The 17,122-nt window shown below is 38.9% G+C and overlaps 1 protein-coding gene across 1 annotated transcript; it reads left to right on the forward strand.

Annotated features, from left to right (window-relative positions):
• Positions 1-6,467: 6,467 nt before the first annotated feature.
• mpzl3 (myelin protein zero-like 3) lies at positions 6,468-16,062 on the forward strand (the record flags this gene model as incomplete). Its single annotated transcript, XM_079245912.1, has 7 exons — positions 6,468-6,555; positions 6,710-6,876; positions 12,568-12,781; positions 13,622-13,778; positions 15,675-15,759; positions 15,868-15,876; positions 15,982-16,062. 7 exons carry the CDS (start codon positions 6,468-6,470, stop codon positions 16,060-16,062), a joined length of 801 nt encoding a protein of 266 aa, XP_079102038.1.
• Positions 16,063-17,122: the final 1,060 nt, after the last annotated feature.

Raw genomic sequence — 17,122 nt, forward strand, 5'->3', positions numbered from 1 at the left:
TGCATCATGTTCTTTACAAATGTCATGTATGAATTTGTCATAGAGCTTTTATTAAAAAAAAAGTTTTTTTTTTCCTTTTTTTTAAATAAAAATGACTTTCTATCTGTATGAATCCTCATTTAATTTCACTACAGGAAGTTGATGCACACACAATCCAGTCGGCACGTGAAACGAATAATCACATGAAACTGCTTTGATAGTACTTATCCATTATGTAAGACAGTAATCTTGTTATCCAGCATTTATTATGCATCATTATCTTCAATGCACTGCCTCCAGTGGTGTGTTTATGGTGTGTCTGTCTGCAGAGCTATTCAAATGTTTACCTGTAAGCATTTCTGCCGTGAATGTTAAATTTGTTTGTTCGATATGTTTGTTACATTTGTTCCTAGAGTCTGGGTTTCCTTGTTGACTGTTCATGACCATGAATATGTTACTCCGTTTATAAGTGTGTATCTGTGAGTGTGTGTCGTCTTTGTGGTCCTATTTGTGTATATTGATCAAAGTCTGCCCCTGTAGGTGTAGCTTTAGTAACTAAGTGACAGAAATTGAGTGCGTGCAGGACTGTATAGAAGGATCTTTTACGCACACTGAAGATAAAGTAAGTCGGTTTATGTAAGATAAACAATTACATTTGGTTGTTGTGAAACCAGGAACTGATAAAAACAACTATGAATTTGTGAGATTACTTGCATCACCCACATTTTTATTTTATTCCTGTCCTTAAACAGGTTCAATCACAATCATGTCTGCAAGTGGAAATTAATGAGAACAAACTGCTTCAGTTTCAATTAAAAAAAAAAAACTATTTGATGTCCAGTTATTCTGACTTTTTTTTTAATACCCATCAAATCATCCAACTATTTTAAATATTACCAAGAGACAAAAATATGCTTTTGTCTGTTTTAATACTTGCTGTAATGTTGTCTTCAACTTATTTGACATTCTTAAGGCATAACCCAAAACATGTATCTTTAAATGTCTACACCTGATCTTTTATTTCTTAATGCCTAAAACTAAAACTAAATTTTGTCATCTGAACTTTTGTTTTATTACTTTTAAATGCATAAATGTACTTAATTCCCTTTCAAGTCCTAAACTCAGTGAATTACTTTTTATTGCCTAAACCCTAATGAAACATCATCTCAAAATAGAAGTTTAACACCCACTAAATGCATAACTAACAACTCAAATTGTTAACATCACCATATTATATATTTATTTACTTTTATTATTTACTTTGCAAATCATTCAATGACAACCATGGCAGAGGACTGCTATATTTAGCCTTTATTTTTGCCTTGTGATATGGTTGTTTGGTTCATTGCTACTTCAACATGGCTTCACATTTAGATTTCACTCTTTACAGTCTTAACATTCATATTTGTTATTATTATAATTTGTCAAATTTTAGGAAGCAGCCCAATTGCTTTAGATTTTAAATATCCAGGTAAGTTGTATTTTAGTCCATATTTGATCAATGGCATCAATAGTAGCTAGCTAATTAGTTTACATCTTAATAGCTACGTAGTCAGATACACAGCTAAGTGGCATGGTTGGCCTTTCAGAGGCTAAAGCATCGCATTAAGTCAGTTCATGTCGTTAAACAGTAATGCGTGGGAGCGATATTGCATAACTTAAATACTATTCTGCTGCATCATGAACTTTGTTTTTTAGACCCGCCCTAAATAATCCTGTACAGAAACCAGACAGCCTGATGAAAATTCAGAAGAAATACCTGTTTTAACATGTTTAAAGCAGCTATTACCACACCATCGTACACCTGACAGACACAAAGAAATGCTCGCAATACAGTTTTGTTTAGCGCTAATGGAGGTAATCATAGCTAAAATCCTGGGAAAATGTTTTAAACAGTTTCTTTTCATGAGTCACAGACAAAGCCTTTATTTCTCTACCACAAAAACTATGTCACTGCAACACACAAAACATTTCGCAAAGTCCTAAACACTGATGTGTTTGTTTGTTTGTTTCATGAGGAAAAGAGTGGAAATATGGGAATGAAATGAAAATTACATTAGTCTGCAATTCGACTTTCCTTCTTGTTTCTGCCTTTTTCTTCTCTTTCTGCCTGCATTCCTCACCTCTGGGTGGGTTGAACCTGGCACAGTGATGCAGAGAGATACTAAATTCCTTTGCTTATGCTCTCACACACACTCACTTGTTTGTGCACACAAAAACCATGGGCATGGCAGGACAAGTCACACACAGTAATGTCTGATATAGCATTTGACTGTCGCTTCTATTCACTGTTTAAAGTTATACAGACAGACAGATTGGTAATGAATGCATTAATTTGAGAGCTGGAGAGTCAGAATCATTCTCAGACAACATTTCCTAAATGTTCTGTAATGGTGTTGTACTTCTTCCTGACCTCCCTGAGGGAAACTATAAGTACCTTTAAATGACATAAACTGTACTGGTGAGCAGCAAACAAGACTTTTTATCAACGCTTTGGAGCATTTAAAGTGATGAAAAGACTCGAAGACTCCAAGTTTTTCAAAGGTGGATAATGGTAACATACACTGTCTGGCCCCAACAATTTAAACCACCTTTATTAGCCTCCACTGGTGTTGACAAGAGAAGAACAGGTCTCTCGTTGTTCAGAGATGCCAGAAATCCAGTGAGCAGGGAGAACCTTCATTGTCACTTTCAGGATTTCTGCTGAAACCAGAGACCAGGCTACTGTAACCAGACAGAGAGCTCTGTGTTCACACACACAAAACGTTACAGAAAGCAATGGGATGTGTGTGTGTGAGAATATACCCAGGTAAGAAGGCACAAGACTGTACTCTGACAAGACTGGAAAATATAGTTAACACAATACAGGCCCGTGGAAAGCAGCTGCTGCGAACACTCCTTGGTTGGGTAAGCGTAACACAGCAGCAGTTTAAAAGAAGAAACCGGTATCAATGCATTATTCTTGGAACAGTTATGTAATATTAACACAACCAAATCCGAGTCTTGATTCGGTCCTAGAGCCTGATTTTTCCTCCTACATGTAAATAGCTTCACTTCCTGCTACACCTGTCCTACAGGTCTGCACGCGGAACGGAAAGACTGAGTCACGACAAAACAGACCATGGACGGAATTTCACCCAAGTTTTGACGTAACTTTTTTTCTCCCTTTGTCGTCACTAAAGAGAAGTTGTCTCCTCATTTGATAATGCGTCGACTGGTCCCGGGAAATGCTACCCTAAACGCCGTTTTGCTGCTTTATTTGTTCGGCTGTTTGGGTGAGTACGCGGGGCGCGAGCTCTTTCTGACGTGTTTCAGCTGAAACTTTAGTGAAACTTTCTCCTTATCATGTATTTAATTTCCCCGACGACGGGGGTTATGTTGTGGTGGTTTTCCCCCAAACATGTATTTAATAATATTTAACTTTGTTTAAAGCTGTATTTGTTTACCCTAAACTGTTAATATCTTGTGTTTTCGGCACACAATATTCATTTCCAAAGGCACCTGTTTAAAGTCCAGGAGGAAAGGCCTGCTTGAAATCCAAAACCAGGACCGCAGCTTTGTAAACACTGCCAGACGCCATGTATTATGAAGCAGTTAATTTTACCAGCTTATTTCAGAATTAAAGCGTATAATCTGCTTTTTTAAACTCTGCCTTAAACGCATCATGCCTGCTGTTGTGAATACAGGAAGACTTAATACTATAACCACAAAGCTGGGTAAAAGAGGCCGGGCTTTCAGGGTTCTGACACTCAGTACTTTCCCAACTTCATCTCAGACAAGATGGCTTTGAAATGCTGGGCTTTTCTTTCTGTTTGAAGCTTTCAAAGAGAAGTTGAGGCTGAAGTTTGAAAAGACCATGGTTTCTTTTCAGGACAGGCTGCATGAAAACACAGAAATATGTCTAATAGATAAACAGTAGCATTTGAAGGGAGCCTGCAGTGCCTGCCAGCAGGGCCGGATTAAAAGTGCGCAGGCCCCTGGGCCCAGAGTGTTCCAGGGGCCCCCCTTTTTCACCACATAATTGTGAAAATTGTGAATGAGACAGTGTGAAATGACATTTCTAAACCAGTGGTACCAATAGTAATCCACTAGACACTGTAGTGTAACTGTCTGGTTTTTATGTACATTTTTGTTTCATGTCTGAACTGCTGGTGTATGCCCTATGTGGGCCCCACATGGGCCTAAAAAGTGGGCATGGCTCCCTGGGCCTGTGCCCATAATGCCTATTGGATAATCTGGCCTTGCCTGCCAGGCTTTGTGAATAATGGACATTGTTTTAATCCTGCAGCGATACAGCAAAGTATATGATTAAGTAGCATATCAGTCAGAACAAATTTTAGATGCATCAGCCTTCATCATATATTTGCATGATAAATTACGCTTCAACTTAACTTGTAAATTTAAGTTGAAGTGACTGCAGAAATGACAGTTTTTGCATGAATGACTTACTAAGTAGGGTAAATTATGCAAAATGAAATTACCTAATAGGTTGAACATGGATAGGCAAAATAGCTTAATCAAGAAAATGGGCTAATATTTTAATTATGGGCTTAAGTGGTTGTGTGATATTTTGATAATTTACAATTAAAAGGGTGATTAGTAGCAGTTGAATGCAAATTAGATTAAAAAAAAAAAAGCTCCATCAACATTACCTTGAACTCTGTAGTTACAGTAATCATAATGTTTTGATGCTTTTAAAAGTTCTCAAATTGCATTTTTGTATTAAAAAATATTTGAAGACAACTGAAGTGCCTGGCTTTTACTGAGCGTTTTTACAGTATGGTATGAGTACTTAAAGGTAAGCAAAAGGTCTGCGTATTATCTCCACCATAGACAGTCAGTTTCTCCTTGGCAGGGTCACAGCAGGACGCTCAAGAAACAAGTGCATGCCCAGAAATATGGTGTGAATACAATCACTGATGAGCTGCCAAGTTTCCTATCCCACCTAATTACCGTGTTGTCGGCATTTATCATTTGCTCAAGTTAAGAAGAAATTCTGCTTTCAAGGCTTTCCTCTGCGTGATTTCCACTGCGATGGGGTGATAGTTTTGTTGGTGTCTCACTCTGAGGACTTTGTAGATGAATCATGGTCATCATGCTAATCTCCAGGGAACTTTTTGGGATGAGATAAACTGTCCTTCACATGGCCGTTGGAGTTTGATTAAAACCAGTGGTGTCAGTGTAAGATAGGTTATATCTGTTCATCACTGGCCTCATTTTGGCAGGTTAGACTTTTTTGCCTTTTTTTTTTATTTATACTTTTGTGATTTAGGTTGCCATACATAGCAGTATCCAGCATTTCCCCAGTTCAGCAGTTCGTGTTTCACTCTGTGATATTTGCTAAGAGATATTATATTTGCAAATTTAAATACTTTTAAAATCGTCCGCCTCCTGAAACAATGCTCCAACACGAGCAGCTTCTGAAAACTGAACCCACAATATTTTAGCCACATTTAATAAAAATATGTTTGAAGGGCCGAGCAATATGGTGGCGCTAGCTTGCTTGCAGCTATTATCGAGGGGATGGAGGGGATAATTCAGCTAAATGCCAGCAAGCTGTACGAGTAGACATCATGCTGTTTCAGAAAGAAAGAGATAAATGATTAAACTGGAGAGGATTCTGCAACAAAATAACAGGCCCAGAATGGACTAAATCCTCAATCCTAGTCCTCGAGGGCCGGTGTCCTGAAGGTTTTCCATGTGACACTGCTGGAAAATGCCTGTCTCAGACTCAGACAAGCTCTACACATGTGTGCTAAATACACACTGATTTGAATCAGGTATGTTGCAGCTGGGAGACTTGGAAAACCTGCACAACACTGACCCTCGAGGACCAAGACTGAGGACCCCTGGATTAAGACAAGAAGCTAACAGAACAATGAGCCTTTTGCAGGGAAAATGGGTGAAACTCTGAAATAAAAATTGAAAGTCTTAATTTGTTATTAGTAGTGTTAGGAGCTGAGATTATTGCCAAAAGGGGTTTAAAAAAGAAATTTTAAAAGATTTATAAATATCTAATATCTAAATAATGCTAAACACTTTCAGGCCTGATGCAACATACACATTGTTTTATCTTTTGAGCTCAGTGAGCTTTGCTGGGGTATCTTCAAGGTACAATGCTTTAACTTGGTTTTAATAATAACAATAATAATAATAATAATACATTTTATTTGTTGGGCGCCTTTCTAGACGCTTAAGGTCGCCTTACATCACACATGATAAAATTGCATTAAAACAATTGAGTTTTGCTCCATCCACCAACGTATTTAACAAAATGATTTCATCCATTAACACCGTTCCTATTTAGTGGTCAGAGCTGGTAAATATGGAGTGTTGTACCCCCCCACTGCGTCTCAGTGACGGGAACAAAGCTTTATCTGCAGCTGAAGGCCTGTGACGGACAGATTCGTAACAAGTCTGTCACATTGAACAAGCGAGGCTGGTGGGAAACTTGTGTTAGTGTCATCCACTCCTGAATCTAGCAGGAGATGTCTGCTGCGCTGGCACTTGCAATGGCAGCACAGTGGGAGAACATGCGTAGATGCTATCAGTGTTTTGTTTACTACACTGTTAAAAGTAAGCAGATATTGTCACTCCCAGTGTGTTCATCTTCCTTTACTTATGAGCATATGAATCTGCTCCGATCATGTTTCCTATGTCGCTGCTTTCAATGCTTGACCTCTCTTGTCACTGTGTCATTATGTGTTTGTTTCTCATGCTTCATCTCCAGGCCCTACCCTGGTTTCCTCCATCACTGTGAACACTCCTGCAGAGCTCCATGCGTCTAAAGGCGATGCTGTCACCTTATCCTGCACATTTTCCTCCACAAGTAGGCCGACCAGCAAGATGACTGTTGACTGGTCGTATAGACCCCAGACTGGAGGTCCACCTCAGACTGTGAGTATTATCAGAATAAGCGTAGTGTAAACATTGTTTGTGTGCTAGGAGCCATATGTTTGTCGAGCTCATCTCTGACCTGGATGAATGAGAAGCTTCACAGACTTTGTGCTGACAAATCAACACTTTCACATCCAATTTGTTTACAATATAACACTGGGAATTAAATGCATTTATTGAGCCTTTCTTGTACTCTGACAAGTACAACAAAGAAAGTCAGTTCCAGCCTGAACACCATCATATAAATGGTGTTGCTTTTATCTGAAAATGATCATAATTATGACCCAATTCCATAAAATTCTACACTTTTTGAAAACTATAACATTTAATCAGGTTTCTCCAGTTTCCTCATCTCATTGTGAGTTGTGTAGCCTTCTGATTGTGGACTGCTGGACAGCCTAGATGATGTCAGACCCAGAAACCACAAACAAAGAAAATAAAAACTACATTAACATTATAGATGGAAGTTCTTTGTGTTTTACTCTGGCACAAATGTATGCAAAAGTAAAAATCATGTCAGCAGTTAAAAATTTGACCAGGAAAAGAATCTGATTCGTCTCTGTGTCTGTGGGGTTTGTTTTTAAAGCTCTCCTTTGGGCTTTGTTCATTGCACAGGCAAGTGGCTTGTTTGAATATCTGCTTTCTTTTTTTGCATCCCTGACCAGTTGGACTTGATCTCTGAACCTTCCCGTACCGCCGCTGTAAAAAAAAAAAAAAAAAAAGAACTTCCCCAAGCTAATTCATTTCCATTCAAATGCAGATTCTGTTCATGTCCGTAAATTTGTTTTATTAGCCTCACAGAAAAGAGGCAACATTCCCGTTTTATTCCTTCATCTTCCGTTTCATCGTTGTCCGTTCTAGGCTTCATCTGTAAAGCCCTTATGGTTGGTTATTGTAATACCTCATCCTCTGCGATGGGCTTGTGGTCTTGTTGGAAATGCGTTCGGATGCATCCGCTCAAACCCATAACTGCATTCAGACTTTTAAGCCAACGCACTCAGCAGTCCACTAAGAAGGCACCACATAATTTAAGCAAGCCCATTGCACTTGAAGATAACCATCAAATGTGGTTTTCTGTAATTGCATTTGGACTGTGGGAATCCATAGTGTGGTAGCTGCAACCCTATATGCAATCAGTTCCTATAGGAGCACTCAGAGTTAAGTGGAGGCTAATGTTTTGTGGTTCTGCTGATATGGAGTGCCGTTGGTTTGGTCATAAAGACGCAGTGGTCTTGTCTCAAAGAATATAAGAGTCGTGTTGGTATGGTCTTAGAGTGGCGCATTTGTCAGTCAGTCGATACATAGCATCGTCAGTGCTCCAGACTAACTTTTTTTTTTCTTACTAGCGCAAGCAGAAAATTTAGGGACGCACATCAAAATCAACTTACAAAGCAAATATTTACATTTCCTTTCATTTTTACTGTGTTATTGATAAATATGTGAACAATATATGCAGAAACTACAGTGTTTACATTTCAGGTTTTACTGTGCAACAGTTGATGCAACATTAAAAGCACCCAGCTGCGATTAAACCGAATCAATAAGATGGGTTTGTGTTAAACTTTAGAATTAATTCAGTCCCCTCGGTGCACTGGTTGGCAGCCTCCTGCTTTCTAAATGCAACTGGGACTGGAGTTGTACTTTTATTACACAGCTCACAGCTCATTTTGTGATTTAGACTGGCACTATGTATAATCAAAGTGTCGTTTTTTTTAGTTGTGTGGGGCCAGTTTAATCAGTTTTATCTGTTAAATGTGTTCGCCGCATGTCGTTGGTATCGAGCAGAATTTGCAGTTTATTTAATTTGTGTCCTTAAAATACTTCTGCCAGGTGAACTCGTTCAGTCACTCATCGGAAAACAGAATTTCCTGGATGAGTCAGTCATCGTCAACATCTGTCTTCTCCTAAGCACGAGGTTTACTGGGAAGAAAGTATTGATAGTCCGCTTCGCCATCACTAATCAGCTACCAACTTGACAGCAGAAATAAACATACTTGCAGCCTGCCACAAAAAAATGTAGTTTAGCTTTAATAGGTCATATTTACCTTAATCACAACTGTGGGGGAAGTTAAAACTTTTTTCTTTTTTTTTTTTTAAATATAAAACTGATTTGTGTGGATGTCATTTAATCTTGAAATTCAACATGGTTATGGGTGTGTCCTTTTGATTGACAGCTATCCACCATCAGGAAGGCAAAGTGTTGTACAACTGTACATATAAAGGATATTATTATTGTTATTTTTATGTAGGTATTAATAATATACTGGGTTGCTACTGTTGTATTGCTTTGGGTTAATATTGTTATTAATATTGTATTGCTCATCGCTGGGGTGGGATTACACATAAACTTATGCTTCTACCCACTTCTTTTGAACGTTTTGTCATATTTTATTTCTACATTTTGTTTTTTTTTGTCTTTTTTTCTTTTTGTTTTTAGATTACATTACGTTCAAATAAACTTTTCAATCAAACTGTGGACTTTAGCCAGCTAACAGCGCACCTTAGCCTGCTTACCTCTGTTAGCTCGTTAGCACTCGTTAGCTTTGGGCAAGCTCAGTTAGCTGTTAGCTATAGGCAGGTCAGAGTTTGCTAGAAGTCAATCATCCACCCACACACTCACTGCTCCCCTCTCAGCTCCAATTCTTTGCATATATCTGTATTTCCTGTGAGAGTCTGCAAATTAATTGATCAAAGATGCACAAGTAGATGAAAATGTTACTCGCGCTGTCTCACATTTTAGTCGCAAAATGCGACCATTTGGTCGCATTCTGGAGCTCTGATTGTATTACCTCTTCAAGCCAGTTTTCCTTCAGCTCAGCCCAGCTAGCCATTTCTCTTCACTGTAAATCCTTAATGTCACTTTTTAGATAGACCCACAGATGGAACCAAGTCTGAAAGGTTTTAATTTTTATTTCTTCATTTACTTTCCATCCAATTTGATTATTGGTTTTGGCTGGTTTGTGGGCCAGTGCGTCCCTGGCTGTATATCACGCTGAGAGAGACCATTAATAAGCTTGCGAAAACCTTGATCAGAAAATATAACGTTGCTGCCAAAGCTTTAGTGTCAATCTGAGCTGCTGCAGTGCTTTAGCAGCTTGCATAATTCCCTTGGTCCTGATGAGAATTCATTTTAGAGGTTGGAGACGAGAGGCTGGATATACAATCAAATATCTGTGGTAGATGATGGTGATTGGGTGAATTATGTAATTAAATTCTGCTGATAAAAGGTTCGTCAGGCTGGTAGCAGGTTTAGTCTTTAAACTGTAACGTAGGTGGTCCCAGTTGAAAACAGGATCCCATACTTAGTCATGTTGCAGCTCTTCTCATGAATTTAAAAGGACCTTTGGGTCTGATGTGTTTTTCCAGTCTGAGCAGAGTCTTGCATTGTCTCTGCTCTCATGTAGGCTGAGCTCTGCCAAGTCCTTAAATGATCAAGAATAACGGTGCGCAGGGATTTATCTGCGCCAGGCCTGCAATCAGTCTCAGAAAAACCTCGCTGGTAGACACACAGTTGTAAAACCATAAAATTTATTTGTGTAAGCGATTGTTCAGACCATTCTGTGTTTGCTTTAGGCTTTATTAGGAAGCCGTACTCTTCTGTCTGTCTAGAGATGTTTTACATGTGTAATGAAGTAAACATATAAACTTCCCACTGGACACACGTTGCTATTTGATCTTGATTTAAAGAAATAAATAAACATTTCAGGATAATTTTTCACACATTTCACTTTAATCATTGATATTAAATGTAGTACAGAAAGAGAAATTAGACTTTTTTTTTGTGAATTCCTTTTTTAGTACTTGGATGAATGTTCTACTTTCTCCTCCATTCCAGTTATTTTGGTTGTGGAAATATTTAGTTTGTTTGGCTCTTTGGTGCTGATTTAACATTTCTGTGTTACACAGAATAGTTTATTTTTATAAGACATGTCTGGGTAGATATTTTTGCACTGCTGCACTAGGAGTGATGTGTTTACATCTCACAGCAGTGATGTCAAAGGAAGGAGCAACAGTTTGGGATGCTGCAGCAGCCAGAAGAGCCTGAAGTAAGAGCCTTTGAATGTTGAAGAAAAGTTTCAGAAAGCAGAGTTAAAAATAGAAATTTGCCCTTCAGAAGGAGGATTACACTCTTAAAGTAGGGGGGTGCATAACAGCAAGGAGTTGTACTAGCTGTCATTGCGTTTAGGAAATGTTTTTGGAGTAGAGGATTTGTAGCTCGTATATTTATTTCTTCCATATAAATGAAAATGTCTCGTTACATTTTCCATAGACATTTCTTTTGGTTTTTTTTTTTAACCATCTGAGCATGAATTTTTTGCCAGAGAAGAGTGTGTTTAATGTCACATTACAGAGCTGGCTAGTCTCATCTGTCGTCTTGAAGCTTACGGTAACCATAGCGCTGCTACGTTGCTGAGCCATGTTTCTCACTGAGCAAATCTTCAAGTTGTGTTGCAATCCAAAAGACCATTAAACTGTTTTATCTGCTGCTATAACCTTTGATTTGGGCACATTTCTTATCAATGACTGCAAGTGTTTTTTTCTTTTTGCACTGAATTCTAAATACACAACTTCCACCAATAAAAACAAGTCTATTATAAATCTGTAGATAACTAGACTCTGCGCCATTTTACATGAATTTTCTAACACTGGTTTGTTTGTGTTGCTTTGCACGTTTCTGTAACAGGAAGCAAATTTATAATTGTCTCAGCTGATGACTGGAAGTCTGTTCTCTAAGATTTCTCTCTGTGGCCATAACCTGCAATCCTGCATTGTAAACATTTATCAGCTGTGTGTGTGTGTGTGTGTGTGTGTGTGTGTGTGTGTGTGTGTGTGTGTATGTCTGTGAGTAATAACTCTGCTGCAATAAGAACGGAGAACAAAGTTCTGCACTTCAGGGTAATTGTGAGAGCAGACGAGGAAATTTGCAAGCTGCAACAAAGTGTTCTTACATGATGATCTTGAAGAAATTGTCGACCGTTTCTGCTCTGATCAGTTCAAACGAAGGACTCATAGCTCAAGAATTTCATTGCATGCTTCTTATTTATCATTTAACTAATACACATCTGTAAAAGAAAAAGAAACATGTATTCTTATCACATTTTAAGAGAGTTTTTGTCACTCTTCTTTTATTAGATGCAGTTTTAAGTCACTTTGGAGCAGAATGTTTGCTAATGCTGCTAATGTTTGTTGGTTTGTTTACTTCAGCTTGCATCCAAACCTGTGGTTAGTCATGTGTCATAACAGAGATGAAAACATAAATTCAGCTCTGGTAATTATTTATTTATATATTTTTATAGCAATTGATAGTCTACTTTGTCCACCCACACATGCAGCGCACACTCATACTGTGGATGTCATGTTCTCAGGAGGTCTGGGTCAGTGTGACGTGGGAGGAATGAAGTGATGGAGTGTGTTGCTGAAAACAAATGGATGTGGGAAATGTTGACTTTAAAGAGGTTGTTTTTATTGAGACATCTGCAAATGCCTGTAGCTTTGAGTTGAATTAATTTCCCCCAGATTGATCAGAGTCTTTTTCATTGATATCTGCTGTGAAGACAATGTCCTCCATCTTCCAGACAGGTAGTTACTCTGTTTCTGTTCTGCCTGTGTGACTAAAAACGCTCAGTGCAAGTAGTTCTTTTCTTATTTTCCGTCTTCTGATTAATTTGATGCAAACATCTCTCCTCTCAGTTTTTCCACTTCTCGTCTCGGGTGTTTCCTCCAACTGAAGGCCAGTTTCTTAATCGCATCCGCTGGCAGGGAAGCCCGGCGCGTGGGGACGCCTCCATCTCACTGATCAACGCCACGCTGAACGATAATGGGACATACACGTGCTCGGTCAGGAACCCCCCTGATGTCCACGGCTTCCCGACCTCACACACTGTACTCACCGTCATGCCCAAGGGTAAGATTGGATCAGGATAGTTTATTAGGTCTTCAGGCACGACTCAGATTCTGCAGGCAGAACGATATTCATTCAAACATGCTCATCGTGTTAGGCGGACGTGTCTTTTCCTTGTTTACAATGTCTGTCAGAAGGATGACTTCAGTGCAGGGGTGTTCAAAGTCCGTCCTCGAGGCCTGCTGTCCTGCAGGTTTTCATGTATCCCCGCTCCAACACTCCTGGCTTCCATTAAATGGATCCAACTGCCAATGAAGTTCTGCCCAATGACTGATTAGTTTGAGTCAGGTGTGTTGGAGCAGGAAAACCTGCAGGATTGTGGCCATCAAGAACCGAAGCTGGGCACCTTTTCTTTAGGGTAACTCATGAGATTTACCATCACAACACTGATATAATGAATGATTGCCATTTTCCCTCCTACATCTTCTAAAACTTATCTTTGTAAGCAACCAGAGGAGTTTGGTCCCTACAACAACGTTAATGTTCAGGTTTAGTTGGACTTTTGTTTGTTTGTTTGTTCAGATTAGGAGATAAGACATGGTTAGATTGTTGCCTTTGAGCTTTTTTTTTTAATTTTTTTTTTTTTACAAAGCTGTAAAAAAAAAAAACTGAACACATTTTTTTATTTAAACCAGTAGATGCTATTTTATCCTCCTACTATCCACAAGCCCAGTGTGACAGTCTTAGAGCTGCTGAATGTGCTGCACATGGTCTGTATGTACAGTAAGTGTCGGTCTGATGAATGCAGAGTGCAGAAGGTTTGGCGCCCCATTTATCTATGATCATAAACGCCTTTTTAATGTGTGTCCAGTGACCCCCACATTCCCCCCTCTTTCTCTTCAGCTCCCAGCATTCGCTTCTCAGATGTTGCTGTTCTCCTTGTCTTCGTCCTCCTCCCCTCTGGCATCATCACCCTCATTCTGATTGGGCGGATGTTCTGTCCCAGCAAACAGCGTAACCAATCCAAGGCCAACAGATCACCTATAGAGGTCATAGAGGGGTGAGTAGATTTATTCAACCAGTCCCGGGTGTGGCTCTCATGGGGATACTGCTGGTCGAGGCAGGCTTTGATGGTTATAGATTTTGCATTTTGATTGCTAATTTGATGAAGGTTAAACAAGAATTGCAGTTTTAGTTAAAGGTTTATCTTCTGATAGATGTGGATGATGTAGAAACGTGCTTTGAATGAACCGAGTCTGCTGTTAGCGAACCCACAGGTTGGTTTTAAATGAAGCATCACCACTCACGCTGCCTTCAAGTCCCATGGGACAAGCTGCTGCTTTCTCTCCTGACTGCTACAATACAGGGATATAAATGTTTTACGAGTCATTCCTTGTTATGAAAGCAGAGCTTTACATTTTTCTCAGGCCTTTTGGGAATATGATTTATTCTTTTTACAGTTTAAAAAAGTCAATTAATCATTGTTTGTCTTTATATGTGGGGGGTTGTTTAGCTAAGCTAAACATACATGTGAGCTGTATAAAAAAAAAATGCAGCACTGGTTTCTGGTTTTAAATGAACAGAGCTGCTGGGTTGGCTGTGCTAGCCTATAAGAACATCTTCACACCACAGCTTACTGGTTTGGTTTTCTTTACAAACATAAATGCATTTTTTAGCCACTGTTAAATTAAGCTTGAACAATCCTTTATTTAGTATCTATGACTAATGCTGAACATTTAGGAAACTGAAAACCAAATCTTTGTTTTTTTTGCATCATAAACACTTGGGAAAAAAACAAATCTTGTCAAATGTGTAAATTTTATTACATGTATTTTCTAAAAACCACAACTTCCAATTAATTTACTGGGCTGTCCTGCTATCTCGCTTTGACCAATATGGCGCAGATACTGACATCATGATCGATACAAAAACCTTACCGCTGAACTTTAGATCCTAAAGTCCTAAGTTTGACACTCGGGCCTTGCCATCTTTGTATTTTTGAGCCAAAACTCACTTTTAATGAATAGATCAAACTATGACCCAGAGGTTTGTGCAAATCTGTTGACTACTAACCTCAAATCTCAAGCATCAATCAAAGGGTCCATGCTGTTAATGTACATAACAGATTTTAATCTGATTTAAACACTCATCTTTACATGGAATGAGGAAATTAGCGTCAGAAAACGAAACTGTTTTGATCTGGTTTGTGGATGAAGGCTGTCACTGCTGTCATTGATGATCATTTATAGTAAAAATGTCTCTTTCCATTGACGTTGTTATACCACAAAACTTACAATACTTTTATAATTCATCTAACCAACAATTCTACCTCTTTACTGGATCATGATTCGATCAAAGGACTGTGTTTAGATGATTCATTTATTTGTGACACCCCTCCAGTCGCCCCTTTTGCCTTTACTTCTCTGTCTTCAGTCTTCTTCTACCTTTATATTGAGGCAACAGGATGGAAGGATGTTGGAGTCCATATACTTCTGCAGTTATGTTCCTGTTTAACTCCATGCTTTTGCCAGTTTATTCTGCAGTCTGATTAAGAGAACAAAGTGTTTAAGCTCTGCCTTCCTGCTTCCTGCTTTCTTCCTCCCTTACATCCCAGACATCCCCACTTTAACTTGTTAGAAATTAGGATTTCGTTCTGGGCGTTACTTGGGCTTTGGGAGAGCTCAGCCAGCTGCTAACAACTCTCTGGCACAGATGTTCATCGTAACATCTGTGCAGTAAAAAGGGCCAGAATCATCAGCTGAAAATATTCCAGCATCATAGCAATAATATGAAAAACAGCCTCCAAAATCCAGTCAGAATAAACGGCCATTAAATGCTGTTTTGATAATATTTAACTTGAAACGTGCCTGTCAGAACAGAACAGAGTTTGATTGTAATTATGAGTGTGCTTATTGTCCTCATCACCAACCTGTGCTGTCTGATCTGCATCCATCAGAGAGGAGTACGGCACCCACCCACAGGCAGCCAAAACGAAGACCTCCGCCTGCTTTGACTGCTATCTGACGGTACGATACACAACGGTACACTTTTAGCACACTGGCTTCCAAGCCATAAATAATTTAATGAGACATGTCCGCCAGATACATTTCACAGGATTAAATTTACATGCCCTCTGTGTCTGCTAACAGGACCGGAGGGTGTGTAAAATATTGATAATCCTTCTCTGCTATACAGTTTTTTGTGTGTGTTTGTGAGTGTGCTCACATGTAGCTTCACCTGATTCTTTTTCTGCTCTCGTCTAGGATTCAGAAGATGAGGCAGAGTACTACGCTTTAAAAAGGAGGCCCTCCGTAGAGGAAGGCTATATTGAATCACCGTGCTAAAGGTTGCTGGTGTTTAGGAGATGCAAGTGCCACCTCTGGACTCACGAGTGCCTAAGAATGGGAGGAAATCAGTTTTGGATTTATCAGTAGCTCGTCACAATACACCACTCAGTCGTGTTGGGAATGGAGTTTATTTATTTTTTTTGTTTTGTTTTATTGAGGCCCAGTTTGAAAATGCTGTTAAACACTATAAAATGTGCAAATGCTGACATCGAGCTGAGACGCTCTTAAAGAAAACAGTGAGCTGGTTTTACATGACGGAGCCAGGGAAGAGAGTCAAACTCATTCCTAAGGCTGCAGTCATTATTTTCTCTTTATTCTGCTTGAATAACTTCACCGAAGCTGCTGGTGTCTGATAAGGTGCAAACTGACCCTGGAAATTCAAACGCAAGCACAAACGCTCTGTACATAAATATCTTTTTTTTTTTTATCGTTATGATTTACATACTGTGCCACTTTCTTGATGTGAAGGACATGGATACGTTTTGTCTAATTTATTGTCCGTGTCAGTGCGGTTATATGAAATTTATCTTCGTTAGGCTGTAGTGGACCATTTCTGTTATAAACTTGAGATTAGCAGATAAAATAAAGAGTTGTGGATGCCTGTATAACAATATCTGTGTGGTATATTTGACATGTTTCAGTCCTCTGTGTTGTACTGTATCATATCAGCAGTGACTCATCAGAGGTGGTACATTTTGGGGATGCCTGTGTTTCATTGTGGTTTGTGACAGATTATAAGCCAATTAGCAGGATTGAATTTATCTTTTTGTTTTAGATGCACAGTTTTTTGTTGATTAATTTTTTTCTGCAATGTTTTTGCCTAAATAAATTTTTAATGAGACTGTTTTGGCTCTATTAGAGAACAAATAATACAAAAAAAATGCTTCCAGTTAACATTAAAAATTGTAAATTAGGCAGATGCCTCTTTAAAAAAAATAACAAACCTCGGTTTTCTAGTGAAGAGGATGCAGCAACCGTTTTCTCTGTTCTCCTCTTGGCTTTGCTGCACAATAATAAATCCTGTGCTTTTGAATATTGTTTTAAAACTTTGAGGTCA

This window comes from Telmatherina bonti (genome assembly GCF_933228915.1).
Source record: "Telmatherina bonti genome assembly, chromosome: 9".
In the NCBI taxonomy this organism is placed as follows: domain Eukaryota; kingdom Metazoa; phylum Chordata; class Actinopteri; order Atheriniformes; family Telmatherinidae; genus Telmatherina; species Telmatherina bonti.